At 34.5% G+C, this 17,519-nt stretch overlaps 1 protein-coding gene across 1 annotated transcript in view; it reads left to right on the plus strand.

Moving 5' to 3' along the window:
- The window catches only part of LOC138712994 (uncharacterized), a 576,545-nt gene that overhangs the window by 544,117 nt on the left and 14,909 nt on the right, over positions 1-17,519 (plus strand). The window contains exons 9-12 of the mRNA XM_069844675.1: positions 9,371-9,483; positions 11,816-11,984; positions 12,826-12,996; positions 15,579-15,858. Coding sequence (XP_069700776.1) covers positions 9,371-9,483; positions 11,816-11,984; positions 12,826-12,996; positions 15,579-15,858 — 733 coding nt within the window. The remainder of the gene's footprint in view (positions 1-9,370; positions 9,484-11,815; positions 11,985-12,825; positions 12,997-15,578; positions 15,859-17,519) is intronic.

Raw genomic sequence — 17,519 nt, forward strand, 5'->3', positions numbered from 1 at the left:
TTGTGTTATAGTCATTTGTATTTTGTGTTGTTGAATGGTTCACACGTTACATTAAAAGTTGTCTGGATCTTATCTTCCATTTTCGAAATTCAGGTCCGGATGTGCTTGTTTATAGTCATGATTGCTTGTAAAAGCGAAGTGCTCTCATCTCGACGGCCCTTAATAAGAGTGCGGATCCAAATTCCGCTGTGGATGAGACAAGTTGACTCATGTGCAGATGGCAGTTGCCACTGACGACGTAAAGTAGTGCAGAAATAATTGCGGTACTTCCAACTTCTTGGTTTCCACTGCTCTGTTAACAGCTTTCTTCGCTCGGCTCTAACGACCAGATCTTGGGCCGCGTCCAAATGTGTCAACACGCACAAGTGGGTGAAAATCCCTCGCGACTTATAAGTCCTGAGTTGTTGAATTGTCGCCATTCTTCCTTAAAGATTGGGTCTGGTTCGTTTTCTCTAATTACCACAGAGTCGACTGTTCTCGATGAGATTCTTCGTGACTTCACCAGTTCTCAGTGTGTGGTCCGAGGTTCGTTTATGCTTCTTCGTGTTGATGCAAATATCGAAACGAAAATTATTTTCTCTTCCTATCTTTCTGTCTTTCTTTCAATGGCAAATAGGAAAAGGCTCTACTATGCTCTTAGTGTGTTGTGCAGAGATGCATGTGTATAAAACAGTGCTGAAATGAAGCATTTGAATTGCTTCCCTTACTTCCTTTCTTCCGTCTTCGCTCGTAACGGCCTGCAAGACAAAGTACCTCTAAATTTTTATTTCCATATTTATTTGTCTTCTTTCTTTCTTTTTTTTTTCTTCTCTTCTATTCTCCTTTCTTTAACAATCTGCGACACAAAGAGTCACCAGGTTCCTTCCATTTGTTTTTCTTTCTTTGTCAAACTATGGAAAAAGGCATATTTAAGTTTATTCTTTATTTATTTGTTTGTTTACTTTATTTACCAGTATATGAGACAAGACAGCTTCGCTTCCTTTCTTTACCAAACTATGGAACAAGGCATCTCCAAGTCCATTCTTTATTTCTTTCTTCCTAAACTTCTTTCTGTCTACCTATCTTTCTTTCCTTCTTTCTGTATTTCTTTTCTTCCTTTCTTTGTCAAACTATGTGGCAAAGCATCCTTAAGTTCTTTCTGTCTTTCTTTTTTTCTTGCTTTCTTTCATTCCTTCATCAATCTGTGGAACAAAGCATCTTTATTTTTTTCCTTCTATCTTTATTTCCATTTTTATCAATCTATGAACAATGCATATTTATTATTTTCTTTCTTTCCTTAAGCCTTTAGCTTTCTTCCATTATCATGCTATATGGGGTAACGCATCTTTAAGGTCTTTCTTCCTTCCTTCCTTCTTTCATTCTTTCTTTCTTTCTCTGCTTCTGTTCTGTATCAATCTATGGAAAAAATCTATAACTGTATTTATATTTGTTTCTTTGTTTCCTTTCTTTATTAATCTATGGAACAAAGGATATTTAAATCCTATGTTATGTTTGTCTTACTTTGCTTTTTTTGTTTATCAATCTATGAGAAAGAATTTTAAGTCTCTTTCTTTCTTTCTTTCTTTCTTTCTTCTTTGTTTCTTTCTTTCATTTTCTTTGTTTTCTTTTTTGCTTACTTCCTTTATCGGTGTATGGTAAAAAGCATACAAAGCATCTATAACTCCTCTTTCCTCTACTTTCTTTATCAATCTATGGCACAAAGCATTTTAAGTACTTTCTTTCATTACTTATATATTTTTTATCAATCTATAGCCAAGGCATCATTATTTCTTTCTTTCTTTCTTTCATTCTTTCTTTCTTTCTTAGGTACAAAACATTTTCAGTCCTTTCTTTCTTTACTTCCATCTTTATCAATGTAAAGTAGAAGACATCTTTAAATATTTTATTTATTTACTTCTCTCTTCTTTTCTTTCTTCCTTCCTTTCTTTTTCTTTCGTCCTTTCATTCATTCGTTAATTAATTCATTCATCCTATCCATGCCTCCTTTCTGTCCCAATATATGTCACATAGCTTTTTAAGTCCTTTATTTATTCCTTTTTTTTTTCTTTCTTTCTTTACTCCCTTTATCTATCAATCTATGGCACAAAGCATTTTAAGTTTTTTCCTTATTTCTTTGCTTCCTTTCTTTCTCTGTTACAAAGCATTATAAGTATTTTATTTCTTTTTTTGCTTCCTTTCTTCATCAGTCTATGGTTATCAATTTATAATATGTGACAAGGCATATTTAAGTATTTTGGTGGTGGTGACGACGACGAAGTCGAATACGAATACGATAATGGCAAAATCCACTACTCATGAGACAGAAGGAGAATGAGACAGAAAATAATAGGCGAAGATTAAGAAGGTAATATGAGAATATTTAGAATGGACGAGACAGGAAGGAAAGGGATATATGAGGAAAAAGAAAGAAGAAAGAAATAAATACAAAAGAAAGACGAAGAGAATGAGATAGAAATTATTAAAAAATCAGAAAATTAGGAAGTAAAATGTAGGAAGGAAGAAATCTAGAATAAATTGAGGGTAAAAAGAAAATGGAAGAATAAATATAGAAGAGGAAAATAAGGAAGAAATTAAGTAAGAAATAAATATGAAAGCAAAAAAGAAGTAAGTAATGAAATAATGAACGCTAGAAGAAAGGAAAACAAGAAACATATATGGAAAAATAAGTAAAAATATAGTGGGTTTCTGTAGTGAAAGAAATAAAATGGTACCAAATAAGGGAAAATTAAGTCAATAAGAACGGAAGCAAGTGAGGAATAATATAGAAGAAGGGAATAATCAAGAAGAACGGAAGAGAGAAAAAAGAAAATTGTCAAGAAAGAAACAAGACAAGAAAGAAAGAATTGAAGAATAACGGAAGAAATAATAATAATAATAATAATAATAATAATAATAATAATAATAATAATAATGGTTTATTTAACCTGGCAGAGTTAAGCCATACGGCCTTCTCTAACACTCAACCAGGAGTAAAACTGCGATGCAAAAAGCACTACAAATTTACAAAGTAAAGTACACTACAATTTTACACACAAAACTGAAGTAGATAATCATAATATATTATAAAAAACAAGTCAGTAGAAATTAGACGTAATTTATTATAACATATAGAAAGAAAGGAAAATGTATAATAAAATGTGAACAGTAGGTAAAAATAAATGAGGCATAAAAAGTATAAAAATATAAGACGATAATAATAATAATAATAATAATAATAATAATAATAATAACAATAATAGTAATAGTAATAATAATAATAATAATAATAATAATAAAATAGTGAAGTACAAAGCATACAATGAACACAATATTTTTAGTTACATACAGTAAGGAAAAACACAAAGATATACCAATATCGGGAAATATGAAAACAAAAAGATAAAATAAGTTAAATATCACTAGAAAGACAAAGATGTGAATACGTGGAAACATGCAATACAACACTTGTCATAACAGTAAATTAGTTTGGCAACTCGTTATAAGATAAGTTTCTATCTTGGATTTGAAAGATTTTAATGTTCGGCAGCCCTTGTCTTCAGGCGGCAGAGAGTATAAAGTAAGAAAAAGAAAAAAGTTCAGAATAAGATAATAAAATGAAGATAGGAGGCCTACTTGAAACTCAAGAATAATGGCATTTTAAAAACAACTTTAAATTAGTGTATTTCTGAAAATATTGAGATTAGGACAAATGTTTAGATGATATTTTTTCCTCAGAATGTCTTCGGAAATAAGCTCCGTAAAGAACGGTTAAATCCTCGTGAATCAATTTTTCTTTGTTACAATATATAAAAGTAACGTGACGTAGTCTAAAGTGTTCTTAAGGGAAAAATGAAACCATATTATGAAACTAAAAGGCTTGGATGTAAATACAAGCATCAAAACAAAAAAAACTTGATTTTATTAATTTTTCACCTTTATTTCACCGATACATTGCTTTAAATAAATAATAAAATGAGTAACGGAATCAAGAGAGATATAAAAGGATTTAACGAAGGTATGAAAGAAGAAATAGAGAGGAAAGTAAAGGGAAAAAATATCAGGAAAAAACGCAAACATTACAAGAAAGCGAAGATATAAACAAATAAATGAAACAAGGAATGACAAGATGCAAGAAAGAAAATGTAAAAACAACGAGAAGAATATAAAAACATGCAGGGTAAGGGACAGGCAGGAGAACACAGCCGTGGCTGTGTAAAAAGCCGTGAAACTGTTTTCTTTCCAGGGAAGCTCTCTCGGGCGAGCGTCGGGTGCAGTCTCAACATCCTCGGTTACGCGGTTTCCTGCGTCTTGACATGTCTCTTTCTAATTGCTTTCACTTATTAACGTAATTTAATTTAAGCCGCGCAGCAGCCCGAATGATTATATCCCCAGTCTGTTTGTGGTAGTGTACTAATTACAAAGCGGGCTACTAGCCCGTCTGTGTTTTCGCGAACACCGTGTAGCTCTGCTACGTTTAGTGAAACGAATTAGTTGCACGTGGCTTATTCAGTAAGAAAACAAACAATTTTAGCCCCAAATCGAGGGAAATATCAAACGTTAGTGCGACCGTTAATGGAATATGGAACTACATGTTGGGATCCCTATACAGAGTGTAAGGGGTATAAGTGCCATTATTTTAACTGATGATTGTTATTTAACTACTTATTAAAGTTTACAATATTAGGCGTTTGGCAACGTTGCTGGATGGGGCACAGAATAGAGAACATACAGTAAAGACACCTAAGCCATTTCGTGGGAACCGGGTGTATTATCCCTATAGATATGTTGGAACCGGGTGTATTATCTTGAAACTCTACCAGATGTATCTCCATCTACGACAGGGCTGGCATAATTTAATATTAACTGAAAACATTTATTACTCATCTTTTAATAATTTTAAAGACAGGAGGCAAAGGAATGGACATATACCGGTAACCATAATAATTACTTTCGTATGCAATCATCATGAAAATATTCACTAATTGACGCTAACGTTCAAGTCACTGTTTGAGGCTTATGTTGGTAAAATTGATCCAAGTACAACATAATACATCATGGCGTCCGTTGCGGTGAAGTGCGAACATAAACGTCAACAATGGATATAAGTATTTTGACTTGCTAGCGACATAATATTAATGATAGATAATATGCATACAAGATTATTCGTATTACTGACCAATAAAATAAATAAATAAATAAATAGATATTTTACTAATATTTTGATAGTGGTTTGATACTAGCGACATAGTTGGATTCATTGAGAACTAGACCTTACTGAGCTTGAATTTAGTACCAACAACATCAAAGGTGCCGACAAGAGTTGTCCCTACTGATTCTTCTTATACTGTGGATGGGGAGGAGGGTGTTTACAAGTATACTTTATTTTTTATTTTTTTTTTCATGGAGTGCAGTTTCATAGAAAGGACTTTGCCGACAGACCTTCTACTGCCCCCTACTAATTGTTTGTCATAAATAAATGTCTTCCTTCCTGTGACGGAAATCTTGTCTTCTCTTGTTAGTAACCAATCACAACCCTCGTTCAGAAGAATTGACAGGTGCCCGTCAAATCCACGTGGAGGCAGAGTTGTCGCATCTTTTCCGAATTCCAAGAATCCCGTCAGTTTCACTGCATAATTTCGAGGCTCACCAGGATTGTGGCAACTGTGCAATGTTGGGACGAGGGGACAGGATGGAATTGTCAGAGGTGTTTGTGTAGGAAGTCATAAATTTGTAAGTGGGTGTTCAAAGGAGCCACTGAACTGCACTCCTTGAAATAAAATAAGGTATACAGCTCAAGCGGGTACAGACATACAGGTAAATACAAAACAGATGCTCTGTTCTAATGCAGGGGCGGACCGTTGTTTACATAAAACGAACAGCAAATACAAACTTTGAATCTCATTAATAGAACTTTATGGTAAATCTCCATGTTATTTAAGAATATTGGCAATATTGGTCCATTTTTATTGTACGTCTAAAAAGTAAACAGTAATGGTTTACTGAACAAAATCATACGAACTTTTTTTATTTAAATGCAACATTTTAATCTCTCCCGCTTCCATAAAGCAAGTACCATTTTTAGAAAAATTTCTGTTTATGTGATTTTCGAAACGGGTCCGCAGGCACATTCCAGGGGTTATAAACTGCTATAGCGTCGCTGTCAGTTTATATGAAACTGGTATCATTAGAAAGAGAAACTCAAAAATTTTTGTACCTACCTCAAAGACACTCGATGTGTGCTTCACATATCACGCTGCAGACATCAAGGCGATATTCCACTCATGCCACACACGTTCCAACATATCTATAGGGATGGACTCGATGGCGGCAGTGATACGAAGTTGGAGCTGTTGCAGATTTTGAGGTAGTGGAGGTATATAGATAAGATTCTTTATGTGACCCCATAGAAAGAAGTCACAGACGGTCAAGTCAGGGGACCTCGGAGGTCAGCTGCAGAAGACATTATCTTGGTTCCCAGCGCGACCAATTCATCTTCCTGCAGGTTGTTGATTTAGAACATTTCGTACCAGTGAGAAAGTGCGCCATCTTGTTGGAAAAGAAATTTGTTGCCTTCTTCTTCCAATTGTGGAAACAGCCACTTAGTAAGCATATCAAGATAACTCATACCTGTGACAGTGTTCTCTTGAAAGAAAAATGAGCCATACACTTTCCGTTTCGAAACGGCACAAAACACATTTAGCTTAGGGGAGTCACATTCAACCTCCAAAATGAAATGTGGATTCTCGCTCCCCCAAATCCCAACATTGTGCTTGTTTACTTTTCCATTGACGTGGAACGTTGCCTCGCCACTAAAAATGAATTTGGCTGAAACGTCTTCATCATCCTAAATAACCCTCTAAATGCTACAGAATTCACACAGACTTGAAAATTTAACATTCAGATCATTTAACACAATTTGCTTATATTCAACAATGCCTTAATGACAGGCGAAATAGCGGAAACGATTTTTTCTTTCTTCTTGTGCTGCCATTTGTTGTTTCGGTCAACAATAAATGATCAATTACGCATTTCCTGAAATTCTTTGAGCTGTTCTTTCTAATGACACCGGAATGAATTTCGTAAAACACACAGTGACAGAATTATAGCATTTATAAACTCGGAATGTTTCTGCGGACACACTGTATATACTATAAAATTACGTGTTTCAACATACCATAATATTGTCAATATGTTATTCCAGTCAGAAACCACTTTTATAGCAGACCTGACAGTACCTCCATGCTGGAAGCGGGAGTCTGTTGACATTGAAGTCCGGTCGCTTAGTCACGTGCAAAGACATAAGTCCCCAAGTTCCGAGCTTCCGTCATAACTGAAGTCTCCATGGACTGACTGGATTTTAGCATGAGGATATCCTATTCTTCCTTACAAAAAAAATTATAACTAGGGCTTGGAAGTTGATTAAATATATTTTGTCTGAGACTTCACAGACAATGTTGGATGCAATGCAAACTCGTTTCATTTCAACACGAACCAATATAGCCTACTTTTATTTTGCATTTTTTTGCATCTTTCTATCTAGTATTATATATTCGTAATTGGTTAGCAAATTTTCTACATTTTGTTGCAATTTTGCGCTTTTCTACTTTTGAACGGACTTTTTTTTAGGGTGTAGTCGTAGTCTACTCTATATTCGAAAACCTACTGCAGCTTGCTTACGCAATTCGATTACATCATACAGGAATTTTCGTTACGGTTGCAACAGCTTCACTTCTGATCACGTGTGTTACGTGCTTCCCCCAATTCAACGCAACAGAACAAATACTGCAGCCGCAGTGCCCACAGTCAGCATATTGTATCTCACAAGTGAAGACATAAGAATGCCGAGTCCACATCTGTGGAGTAATGGTTAGCGCGTCTGGCCGTGAAACCAGATGGCCCGGGTTCAAATCTCGGTTAGGGCAAGTTATCTGGTTGATTATTTTCCGGGGTTTTCCCTCCACTCAATATGAGCAAATGCTAGGTAACTATCGGTGCTGGACGCCGTAATCATTTCACCGGCATTATCACCCCTTCATTTCATTCATGAAATAACTTGAGATGTTGATACAGAGTCGTAAAATAACTTACTAAAAAAAAAAAAAATCCCGAAAGTAAAGTAACCGGCGATACTTCAAACCCGAGACTCTATGAATGGTGATGACTCTTTACTGCAAAGCTGAATAAGAGATATGTCTGGGAATTTCAGTTCCTCCTAATATTTAATGTGCATTGCCGTGATTTCGGAGACATTTAATAATAATAATAATAATAATAATAATAATAATAATAATAATAATAATAATAATAATAATAATAATAATAATATTTTTTTTTAAATTTTAATGTCATATTTTTAGAAATTTAAGGTCATTTTTCTGTGATTTTTAGGTCATCGACTTCCGAGCTCTAGTTATAACAACACTTCTTCCTTATCAGGACCATTTTTTGCAATTGCTAAACTGGTAAATTCTTTATACCGATATTCGTTATAAAGGAATTCATTTTACATTAAAAGTCTGTAGGGAACCAATATAAAAATTTGCAAAACTGAAAAATTCGTTATTCTAGCGTTCGTTATAGCGTTACTGTGTTTTGAAATTATATTAAATAAAAATTATTGTACTCATGAATGTTTTGAATCTCTTAAATCTCTTAGGTACAAATATTTCCTACAATCATTCTTATGAATTTCTTATCAGAGTAAAAACCCTTTATCCTGTTTTCGTATAATCTTACGAACTAATGAATGAAAGGTTAATGTTTGAACTCCATGGAAGTTTTAACTACAGCGAGTTTATGAAATTCAGATACATTTTACGAATAATGAATGAAGAGATAATAAGGCTATATAAATAAAATTCAGTAACTGAGGCTTAAGGTTCATATTGAACTTTTTTCCATTGTTGAGTAAGTATGGAAAAACATTGTTTCCAATGCTAGGTACGCCATCTGCAGATGAAAATAGGGAAGGAGAAAGTACTAATTCTACTTATTCGGACAGTCACTGTTCCAGTAAGCTGTTTGTAATGGCTATGAGTACAACTCCTTAAATCCTGTACTTTTCATCCTAAGTTAGAGGAAAACTCAAAAATCAATTTCAGTGTACGTATTTCATTATTAATGAAGTCCAATTTAAACCACTTCGTTTCAATAAGCTACCTTAATTTGTACCACGTAAAATCTAAAAATGAAATAATTACTGTATTATTGACATTTTTAAAACTTAATTTCCTACACAGTAACACAATTCAGTCTTCCTAAATCAGCATAACACTACAGTTAAATTGCAAAGTAAATTATTCATTTAAGTTAGCAGTGTAGGCCTATATCAAGGTTGAAGAAGATAATACTGGAGATAAAAAATAAAAGATAATATAAATCTCTGTCATAGGTATGGAGTGTGCAGATGACCGCCTGCAAATGTTCAACAGTTCCTGTTACCTGTTTGTCAGCTATCCTGAGGTCACGTGGCAGACAGCGCAACAAATATGTCAAGGAATGAAGGTATTTAAGTGACTCTTCCTCCAATCTTGTATAAAAAAAGGGAACCTGTACGTGAACGCATACAAATCTTTCGTGAATATTTCCCAGTCACTATAGGAACTTGATAAAATACCTTGAATTTATAGTATTGATTAGTAGAAATTGATGTGATCACTGGGAGAGCTGTAAGTCCACCCATCCCCCCCCCCCCCAAATACGTACCTTACTTATATACGAAAATCGTCGTGTGTGTTTTCATCTAGTGGCAGTGTATTGTATTAATTCCAGAAAGTAAATATGGCGATTTTCATAATAATTACATGTTAGGCCTACATGTTTCGTGATATATTAAATGTGTTTAGTAATATATATATATATATATATATATATATATATATATATATATATATATATATATATAGAGAGAGAGAGAGAGAGAGAGAGAGAGAGAGAGAGAGTACAATAAGAATTGAAATGTGTTGTGGTTGTGATAAAAGTATTGAAAATTGGTTTATAGCGCCACATTGACAGTGATAAAAGTGTGCCATATTCGTTCAATGGCTGGTGGTTACTCTATATTCACCAAATCGATATAAATTCACTAATTTTTAAATTGTAAATTCACAAAAACTTGCAGCTATAATTTAAAATATTTTTGTTTAGAGTTATAATCGATAATCTTGGAGCAACAGTAACAAATATAAATGACACTCGGGAGGAAATTAAACGCAGAATAAATATGGGAAATGCCTGTTATTATTCAGTTGAGAAGCTCTTATCATCCAGTCTGCTGTCCAAAAATCTGAAAGTTAGAATTTATAAAACAGTTATATTACCGGTTCTTCTGTATGGTTGTGAAACTTGGACTCTCACTCTGAGAGAGGAACATAGGTTCAGGGTGTTTGAGAATAAGGTGCTAAGGAAAATATTTGGGGCTAAGCGGGATGAAGTTACAGGAGAATGGAGAAAGTTACACAACACAGAACTGCACGCATTGTATTCTTCACCTGACATAATTAGGAACATTAAATCCATACGTTTGAGATGGGCAGGGCATGTAGCACGTATGGGCGAATCCAGAAATGCATATAGAGTGTTAGTTGGGAGACCGGAGGGAAAAAGACCTTTAGGGAGGCCGAGACGTAGATGGGAGGATAATATTAAAATGGATTTGAGGGAGGTGGGGTATGATGATAGAGACTGGATTAATCTTGCACAGGATAGGGACCGCTGGCGGGCTTATGTGAGGGCGGCAATGAACCTTCGGGTTCCTTAAAAGCCATTTGTAAGTAAGTAAGTAAGTAAGAGTTATAATCGATAATTTGGTAATATTTTGAGGTATGAGTTACAACTTTACCCGAGGCTAAGAAAGAGAACGAAGAAAAAGAAGAAGAAATGGGTGCGTTCTATATAACCGAAACGTTCCAAACTTCATTTCAATATAAAATACCCGGGAATTTTTATGGGGTAATTAAATCTATTGGTTAACCTGTACAATGTGCCATGATCTTCATTTATTTTATTGTTTCCCGCGTAAATTCGTGTTTTTGGATAAATTGTAAATTTTAATTATTTTAATACTTTACTGCTTTTGGAGTTGTAACTAGTGTTACGAAAAATGGGTAGATCCAGTAAAATGTTTAGGGAGAAGTGTAAGTTTACTGGCAATTTATATGCAAAACAGAGAAAAACAGCCGCCTGCCTTTCTAACCTTGAACCCTTATTGAAGTTGAAAGTTGAAGACAAGAAAAGGAAGTGGAAACGAGTTACTTATGCCTATAAGAAGTGTAACTAGTGTAAGAAGTAGTAATCGCTAAAACTCAATGTAGTCTACTGTAGTTGCTGCTACCAGTTCCCTTATGGAAATTTGACACCTGGTAAGCAGCAGATATTGAGTTTTGATGTAAGGCATTAATATCAAATTTTACGTTTAATTAAATTTTTCCAAAAACTTTATGTTTGCATATTTAAATGCCCATTTTGCTGAGCAAAATAGCCGTCTTAAGAGAAAGACGAGGAGGTGTAGGGCCGCATTTCGTCTAGGACTCGACCTTGGTCTTACAATGTAGGGAGAGTCGTCTCTGATCAACAATGATTTCTCTTCTATAGTGTAGGCCTAGTTGTTTGGGATAAAGATTTCGTTCAATTTAATTCAGTGACTGTCAAACTGCAGTGTACCCACAAGGTCAGCAGCGAAGAAAGATTGCGGAAACAGTACAGGTCTATTCACATAGCTTTTACAGTGTGTATTTTTGTGTTTCTCTCATTTGTTTATGAAGTTGTGCTTTACACAAACATAATTAACCGCACGAGACAGATACAGGCCCTCTATCTTCATTTGGCATTGTTCCAGGCGGAGTTGGCGAGCATCCACAGCATGGAAGAAGAGAACTTTGTAAGAGCAAACATCCGAGATTCAACAGAGTACAGCACCAGTGCCATCTACTGGCTGGGTGGTCAGCTTGTTCCCAAGTCACTCGATCATTGGGAATGGGTTGATGGATCTCCCCTCACATTTACTGGTAATGACTTATGCTTCATTTCCCTGAGTACTAAAATTACAGTGCTTTTGTTACGAAGAGTGTTCATTTCAATTTTATTATCAGTTTGATGAGATTTCGGGCTGTTATGGATTATCATCAGTGGGGACGGAAGTTCGATCTCGTACAGTGGTAAAAGCACAGTCTAGTATATACAGTCACGAAGCTTGAGTTGTTGAGGTTGCTAAGAACAATAGACTGTGCAGGTACTATTTCGCATTGTCTGTAATGAGGCGATAGTAGCGATCCTAATGGTTAGCAACTATCTATGGATACATATTTATTACATATTGAGCTTCGTGACTGTATATTGTAGACTGTGGTAAAAGGACAAATTGTTCCATATTCCATATTCTTTTATTTCGCTATTGCTCCTTTATTTAAGCATCACTATTCAAACTTTCCTGATTAATGCATCTTGCTTCAAAGAAAGTTATGGTAAATGACAAAAAAGTATGGAAGAAAATTTAGAAAAAAAGAAAAATAGTTAGGCCTATTGATCAATATTCTAAGTCCATTCGAGTAAATTTTTCAGGAGAGCAAACAAAATCTTACCCAGATGTTTCGGTATGGTACCTATTGTGCCTTTAGCTACAAGAAATGCTGTAGATATGAATCCTTTTGAGGTGGTATTTTTCCAGATAATACAGAATAAATTGTAAGTTCATTATTTATGTATTTATTATTTATTTACTTATTTATTTACATAGGCCTGTATGTTTCTACTTTTATTTAAGGTACATTTCTTACAGTCGATTTAATTTAATTTCTACACCATTATGTATGAATAGCACTGAGTTTGTCCCTTTGTTATGTCCCTCAGCATGGCTTCCTGGACACACTCCAGCAGATGCTGAGTCTTCTTCCTACTTACCCTTGTGTCTGGGGATCCAGTGGATGCCGTCTCCCACGCCCTCTCTTCCTAGTGGCCTATATTGGCACTCTCAACGCTGTAATGCTGTGGGTGGCTACGTCTGCAAGAGAGGAAACCAAGGTACAAAGGCATGAACGTGCATACTTTGATTTGAGGGAAAGGAATGTAATATCATAATTCTTCACTGAGCGTGTAATTTTTATTTGAATCTAACCATCTGTTTCCCCACAAAATCAGTAGATTTAGATTTCTCATTGATAGATTACTTAACACACCACTTAACAAAACCAACTACAAAAAGGAATGCAATTATACAGAGAGAGGCAGTGAAAAGTTACCGTACTATGTATGGGACATTGGGGAACAGATTGTCTGCAATCCAGTGCTCGACTCACCGGTAAGCTGTAGCAGCACGAGAGGGCATTCAGTTTCATTATGGTAAGCCTAAAATTCCCGAGTGGTGGGGATGGAGTGCGCAGACAGTGGGAAGCATACGGAGTATTTAGTTGACTAGTGCAGTATTTGTTGAGTGCATGTTAAATTAGCAATAGTAAACAGTTCCAATAAAAAGACAATTGTCAATATTATAAATAAATGTATTAGAATTCAACAAAATCAATTACACACTACTTTGGAACCTATAACAGTAAAAAAAAGAACAAAAAACTTGGGTACCGGTACCTATGACATACTTTTTGTGAAATAACTTATGTTAAGCAGTTTCTTTAAAAAAAGAAAACATAAACGTTTCTTGTAATACAAATAATAAGCTAAAAAAATCATACCTAATAGATTAAGACAGAGAAGTGGCCACTCGAATAGTGGAATATACAAACTCAATTGCAAGAATTGCGATAAAAAATATATTGCTCACACGAAAAAAATTTTAAGACGAGATATAAAGAACATGGCAGATTTCCAAACAACCGTAGTAAGTCCAAATTTGCAACCTATTTAATAGATGCAGGATATGAATTAACCAACATTAATGACACATTACAAATCTTAAAAACAATTAACAATAATAAAATTATCAATACAGCTGAAGAATATTATATTGCAAAACATTACTGCAAGAATGAATGAACAACTACCCAATGAACAACTTCTAAGTATGAATAATCGTATATTTCGTTTAACTACAAATTATAATTTGCGAGTAGTTCAGCCACTCAAGTGTCCCGAGTCCCTCTCGCGAAGTAACATAATGTGAAAAACTGATGTGCCAGTACAGTAGAGAGAATCAACCAGTCCACAATAGTTAAATGACCCAAAGAATAATTGCAATACTAATAGAAATGCAACACCTCATTTTAAAATTATAATGTTTAATTTTTATCAGAAACTCTTGTATTTGGAACATCAGTGTTATGGATTATCCCAGATCACTACAATATAAAAATGTTCAATTTGCAATATTTGTTTGTAATTGGTCAATTAACACCTTTCCTCAAGAATTTGTTAAATGTTGAAATGTTTTTAATCAGTTATTTTTGATGAATCCACACTGATTGTTAAACCATAAGATTTACATAATTTCAATTACTGTATATACGCGAATACTCTGCGCATATTTTTTCCAGAATTTAGCAAAGAAAAACTGAGGTGCGTGCATTTTTTTCAAATAAGGTTGGTACTGCTTTGCCTCAAACACTGTATCCAATTATACTATAGCGTTGTCCAGTCTCGCTCCTTGGTCTGTGTGGCATAGAGTTGGGCAACACAATTCTTTTTCAGAAGTTGATTCCAACGATTCAGTCATATATTACTAATCAATTCTAACGATTTGTTCATGATTCTTCCCAGTCTGTGATTCCTACTATTCTTTTGAATTGTCAACGAAAGACTCACACGACTCTTCGCTTACCAAACCACAAATAGAATAAAAACGTCCTACATCCCTCGCATACATGGCATGAGAGGTGAGACATTGGACGGTCTCTTTCTGATTGGCTGGAATCATTCGTCATGACCTCCATTAGTCTACAGAATTATGACTTTGAACTTGAATGTATATCATTATGTTTTGGAGTATTACATAATTATGTATGATTAATTTCTTGGAAATAAAACACAAATCACAGCCAATTCTTTTCTTTTTCTCTCTTTACTAAAATTAGACTGCGCGGATTATTCGATGGCGCGTAGTATTCGCGTATATACTATAATTTTAACGTTTAATTTTAATACAAGACTCTTAGCTGTACAACACTGTGCTGGTATGTAAACCTTATAACTTATATTTGTGTGTTCACTATGTAATTAGTCGTCCTGGTTAGCGAGTTGGTATAGTGCTGGCATTCTATGCCCAAGGTTGCGGGTTCGATTCCGGGCCAGGTCGATGGCATTTAAGTGTGCTTAAATGCGACAGGCTCATGTCAGTAGATTTACTGGCATGTAAAAGAAGTCCTGCGGGACAAAATTCCGGCACATCCGGCGACGCTGATATAACCTCTGCAGTTGCGAGCATTGTTAAATAAAACATAACATTAACACACTATGCAATTATAATATATATGTAAATTGGAACCTGAAGATGACTACCATTAATCGAAAACCTTACCAACTAAAAATAAATAATCAAGTTATTATAAGAAAGATAAGTGTTTAAGACTGTAGCACTAATCTACCACCAGTAACAAGAATTGCCAGTGCACATTTGTGCCAAAAGAAATATGTCATTGTTTATTATTTGATTTCAGTTTCAGGAAGTGGCCTACAGCTGAACAGGACTGTGAACGGTACTGAAGGTTTTCTCACATCTCCAAATTTCCCTGGAAACTATTACCATAACCTCGATTATTGGGTGCAGCTAGTTGGTCCAGAGAGAACCCGACTCGTGATACAGTTCAAGCAGCTGGATCTGGAGCCTCAGACCGAGTGTCTTTATGACTTTGTGGAGCTCCGGAGCATCACTGGGGAAGGACAGATGTTGCATGATGCAGTCAGATGGTGTGGTAGTCACCATACGGAAATGAACAGGTGAAAAACCAATTAACCTAAAATTACATCTTGATATTCTCATCAATTTTAACTTTTATTGATTGGTAATATTTGATCTTTTTTTTCATAATATTTTTCTTGTTTGTTCCACTTCTTTGTGCTCAGTTGTGCCAGTTTTATTATTTACTAGCCGTGCTCGTGTGCTCCACTGCACCTGTTAGAAATAAATATAAAGTAATTACATAATTAAAATAGGACGTTTGATCCAGGGAACATTCGTGTTTGATAGAAGGATAAATCGTTTAATATGTTACTTAATTTAAATTGTATTTAAATAATTAAAATGCCGTCATTTTGGTCCATTTGGTGCAATGACAATTCCTTTAACGTGTTTCTTAATTGTTATTACATGCAACCATAGTTTAATGAAGATTGACATATCATTTAGTTTTAATGTATATACCGGTACTTTATATTACTTGCTATATGTTTCAGAAGTTACTGTAATAACATTGTAGAATTATGTCCATCTAGAGAAACCACTTTCCAATGGTGAAATAATAATTAAACAATTAATTAGCTTCCGATATTACTTCATACAAACACAGAAACATTCTCTGTAGGCTATGTTTAATAGCTGTTAATTGTTGTTGTTCAAGGCCCCTTATAGGTGAAGTCATTTGTTTTTGAGTACAGCGCCTTAGATGGCATTGTTATTGTAATTTTAAAACTCATTTATATCATTAAATATCAGTCCTATCAAAATTTTGTATAGAATAAAACTTATCGGAAATTATTTTTAAAGAAACTTTTGTTATGTAACATTTTTCATGAAAACTAATAATAATTGAGAAATTTCGATATATTTAATTCAAGCCCCCTTATAACCCCCCTTTTAAATAAAGTATTTTGAATGCCATATAGCCTAAAATCTAGGTTACAACCAACTTAATTTATATTCCAATTTTCATATAAATCGGTTCAGCCATTATCGCGTGAAAAGGTAACAAACATCCAGACAGACAGATAGACATACAAACAAAAATTTCAAAAAAGCGATTTTCGGTTTCAGGATGGTTAATAATACTTGTTAACACCAATTATTTTTGGAAAATCGAAAATTACCAGAAAAATTTTGGCTACAGATTTATTATTAGTATAGATTTATACATCATCGACATCATCATCATATCACCACCATCAAACTATCATGGAATTTGGCCATATTTCCATTCCGGCCTCAGTCATCCAGAAATCTTCAGATGACGTTCTTGATTTCTTCTGCCTTCTGCATTTCAGAATTAAATGTGAAATCTGTCCCTATTCATTCTCCATACATGCTGGATCCAGATAGTTTTGTATTTATGGAACAAATGGATAGTTCAGACAGTACAGCAGCACTAACTGTGCTCGCCGCTAATAAAATTATTCTCAATTTTCGGTTCAGCAATTTACTTAAACGATTGTTTCAGTCTTTGTTCTCTCCATATATTCTTTGTATTTCCCTCTTTTATTCATTCATGCGTCTGCTACTTTATTTGTTGTTTGTTTCTTTATTGGTTTCAGTTAAAAATTAATTTGCTACAATACATCCTAAGATGATAGATTTATCTCCAAATGCAATCCTATATGCCAGTGATGTCAAAGCAAGTGCATTTTTCTGACCTTGATGTCGTGCGCTGGCATTAAGCGCTAGGTAT

The sequence above is a fragment of the Periplaneta americana genome, chromosome 14, assembly GCF_040183065.1.
Source record: "Periplaneta americana isolate PAMFEO1 chromosome 14, P.americana_PAMFEO1_priV1, whole genome shotgun sequence".
Taxonomy (NCBI): Eukaryota; Metazoa; Arthropoda; class Insecta; order Blattodea; family Blattidae; genus Periplaneta; species Periplaneta americana.